General features: G+C 57.3%; 2 protein-coding genes across 2 annotated transcripts in view; one reads left to right on the forward strand and one right to left on the reverse strand.

Moving 5' to 3' along the window:
• Positions 1 to 729, reverse strand: part of PTSG_12451 (uncharacterized protein) — a 7,196-nt gene extending 6,467 nt beyond the window's left edge. The window contains exons 1-3 of the mRNA XM_004991864.1: positions 566 to 729; positions 352 to 365; positions 60 to 177 (exon numbers count right to left, since the gene is read on the reverse strand). Coding sequence (XP_004991921.1) covers positions 60 to 177; positions 352 to 365; positions 566 to 698 — 265 coding nt within the window. The 5' untranslated portion in view covers positions 699 to 729. The remainder of the gene's footprint in view (positions 1 to 59; positions 178 to 351; positions 366 to 565) is intronic.
• A 67-nt stretch (positions 730 to 796) lies between these two features.
• PTSG_06539 (uncharacterized protein) overlaps positions 797 to 2,500 on the forward strand; it is a 2,553-nt gene continuing 849 nt past the window's right edge. The window contains exons 1-3 of the mRNA XM_004991865.1: positions 797 to 1,654; positions 1,860 to 2,028; positions 2,259 to 2,359. Of these exons, the coding sequence (XP_004991922.1) occupies positions 971 to 1,654; positions 1,860 to 2,028; positions 2,259 to 2,359 (954 nt within the window). The 5' untranslated portion in view covers positions 797 to 970. The remainder of the gene's footprint in view (positions 1,655 to 1,859; positions 2,029 to 2,258; positions 2,360 to 2,500) is intronic.

Here is a 2,500-nt window from a genome sequence, read left to right on the forward strand (position 1 = left end):
CGCACACACACACACACACACACACACACACACACACACACACACACACACACACACACCGTATTTGTTGGCGAATCGATGGAACATGTTGGCGATGGTGCTTGACCCTGTCTTGTGGGTCTTGATGTACACAAACTTCTTTCTTGCATCGGTGCAGGTTGGTAGATCCGAGATGAACTGGCGTTGCAAGCAGGATGTGGTTGACGTGAGCCGAAACAGCACAGCACAGAGAGAAAGAGAGAAACAGGTAGAGACAGGTGGAGAGCGAGGGGAGTACGCGAGGCAACAGGAACAGGCAAGAGCAGCCCACCATGCCAACCATCACAGCAAGGGTAACAACAGCACACTCACCGTCATGTCGTCTTCTGCGTATTGAATCGAACCGATTCGCAAGCAACAGCAACCAGAACATACAGCATGTGTGAACCAGGCAAGCACAACCAGGTTCACAAGCAAAACCAGATGCGCTCGCACTTCGACGATCTCCTCTGCACCCTCACCCCTCGGCTTCCACACCTTCCTCATTCCCCTTCCTCCTATTGCCTCGTCCCTTCTCCAGCCTCACCTGCATGGGCTGGCGTCGGCTGCGTCGCCATCAGCACCATCACCGCAGCCGCGACGGCCACCGTCATTGGCAGCAGCAGGCCACCCATGCTTCTCCCACCACCACCACCACCAACAGCGCGGTTGGTCTTCATTGTTGTTCTCGTCTTCCACTGTTGTTCGCGGGCTTGTAGAAAATAACCGAAAGATTCCGTACAATCGCCCACAATGCCTTCTTTCACTTTATGGTGTCGTGACCAGCCCCTGTTTCTTGCAACCCGAACTGCTGCGCCAGTTTCCGGATTCGTTCTGGTGTTTGTTTGTGTGTGTGTGTGCAGCGGCAGCACACGCACAGACGCACACACCATCACATTCCCCATTCCCACACCACACCACCTCATCCATCCACCTTCCCCTGTCTGTCCAGATGCAAGCGACGTGCACCTGCCTGCGACGGCGGGTGGCGTCGGCTCTGGCTGCATGGCACCATCAACGCGTGCCCGCGCGCTCTTTGCACCGCATCGCTACACCAGCACCAGCGGTGAACGCAGCAATTGCGCGTCGCGTTGCTCCTGCATCAGCTCCTACATCAACAACACAAGCAATACGACGAGCGCCACAAGGGCTGACGCCGCGGCCGCACGTGTGCTGCGGGATGGGGTTTGGCTTGCTGAGTGCACAGCCGACCGTGTTTGATGGGCCCAGTTCGTTATCACAGCCGCCATCACAGCCTCCACCACCGGCCACAGCCACAGCAGCTGCAGCAACGCCCCAGCACAGAGCCACGCCCGTAGTACCCAGCCCACTGCGCTGGCGCGTGTGCAAGGTGCGGTCGACGGATGGGCACACAGACGTGGTGACACAGGCAGCCAATCTGGCGCACGACGCTGCGCCCTTCCTCCACAGCACCCGAACCAACACACTCACGACCACCCAAAGCACATTGCTACGAAGGAGACCGGGCCTTCTGAACCACCAACAGCAGCAGCAGTCGTTCCAGACGCGCATCCAGCGGCGCTCACTGCACGTTGCCCGGCGTCATCTTGGTGCGCGCACACACTACGATGTCCTCGGCGTCAGCAACACCGCATCACAAGCCGACATCAAGAAGGTTGGTACAAGGGTTGTTGCGGTTGTGACGCTGATGTCGTTGTGGTGGTTGTGACGCTGTTGTCGTTGTGGTGGTTGTGGTTGTGGTGATGGTGTGGGAAGGGAACTGCAATCGTCATGCATAAGCCGAACCACAAGTGATATTCGAGACAGCACTCACCCCCCCCCGCCCTTGTGCATCACCCACTTACACACGCACGCTGCAGGCGTACATTGAGCTGTCCAAGCTGTTGCATCCGGACAAGACGGCGCACAAGGAAGGCCTTGACCGGGAGCGGTGCGAGCAGCAGTACCAGCAGGTGACGGAGGCGTACAACGTCCTCTCCCGGCCGTTTGACCGCCGTGCTTACGACAACACCCTCAGCAACAACTACGGTGCGTTCTGGTGTGTGTGTGTGTGTGTGTGGATCTGTGTGTGTGGATCTGTGTGTGTGTGTGTGTGTGTGTGTGTGTGTGTGTGTGTGTGTGTGTGTGTGTGTGTGTGTGTGTGTGTGTGTGTGTGTGTGTGGAATTGTGCTGTGCAAGTGCTTGCAATTTACACCACGAGCTCTTCATACTCAATGCTCTCTCACTCACAACACCACCCCTGCGTCTGTCACCATCAGGCATGTCTGCGGCAAGCGCTGCGAGCACGACGTACAGACCGCCTTCATATCAGCACCGCGACATCTACGACAACGTTCACTTTGGGCCGTCCCCGTACAAGGTCCCGCATGTGTTGTGTCGTGTGTTGTTGTGTCGTGCTGTGTGGTGCTGTGTTGTGCTGTGTGTATGTGTGTGTGCTGTGCTGTGTCGTGTTGTGTCGTGTGTGTATGCGTGTGTGTGTGTGTGTGCGTGCTGTGCTGTT

Source organism: Salpingoeca rosetta (genome assembly GCF_000188695.1).
Source record: "Salpingoeca rosetta unplaced genomic scaffold supercont1.18, whole genome shotgun sequence".
NCBI classification, from domain to species: Eukaryota; class Choanoflagellata; order Craspedida; family Salpingoecidae; genus Salpingoeca; species Salpingoeca rosetta.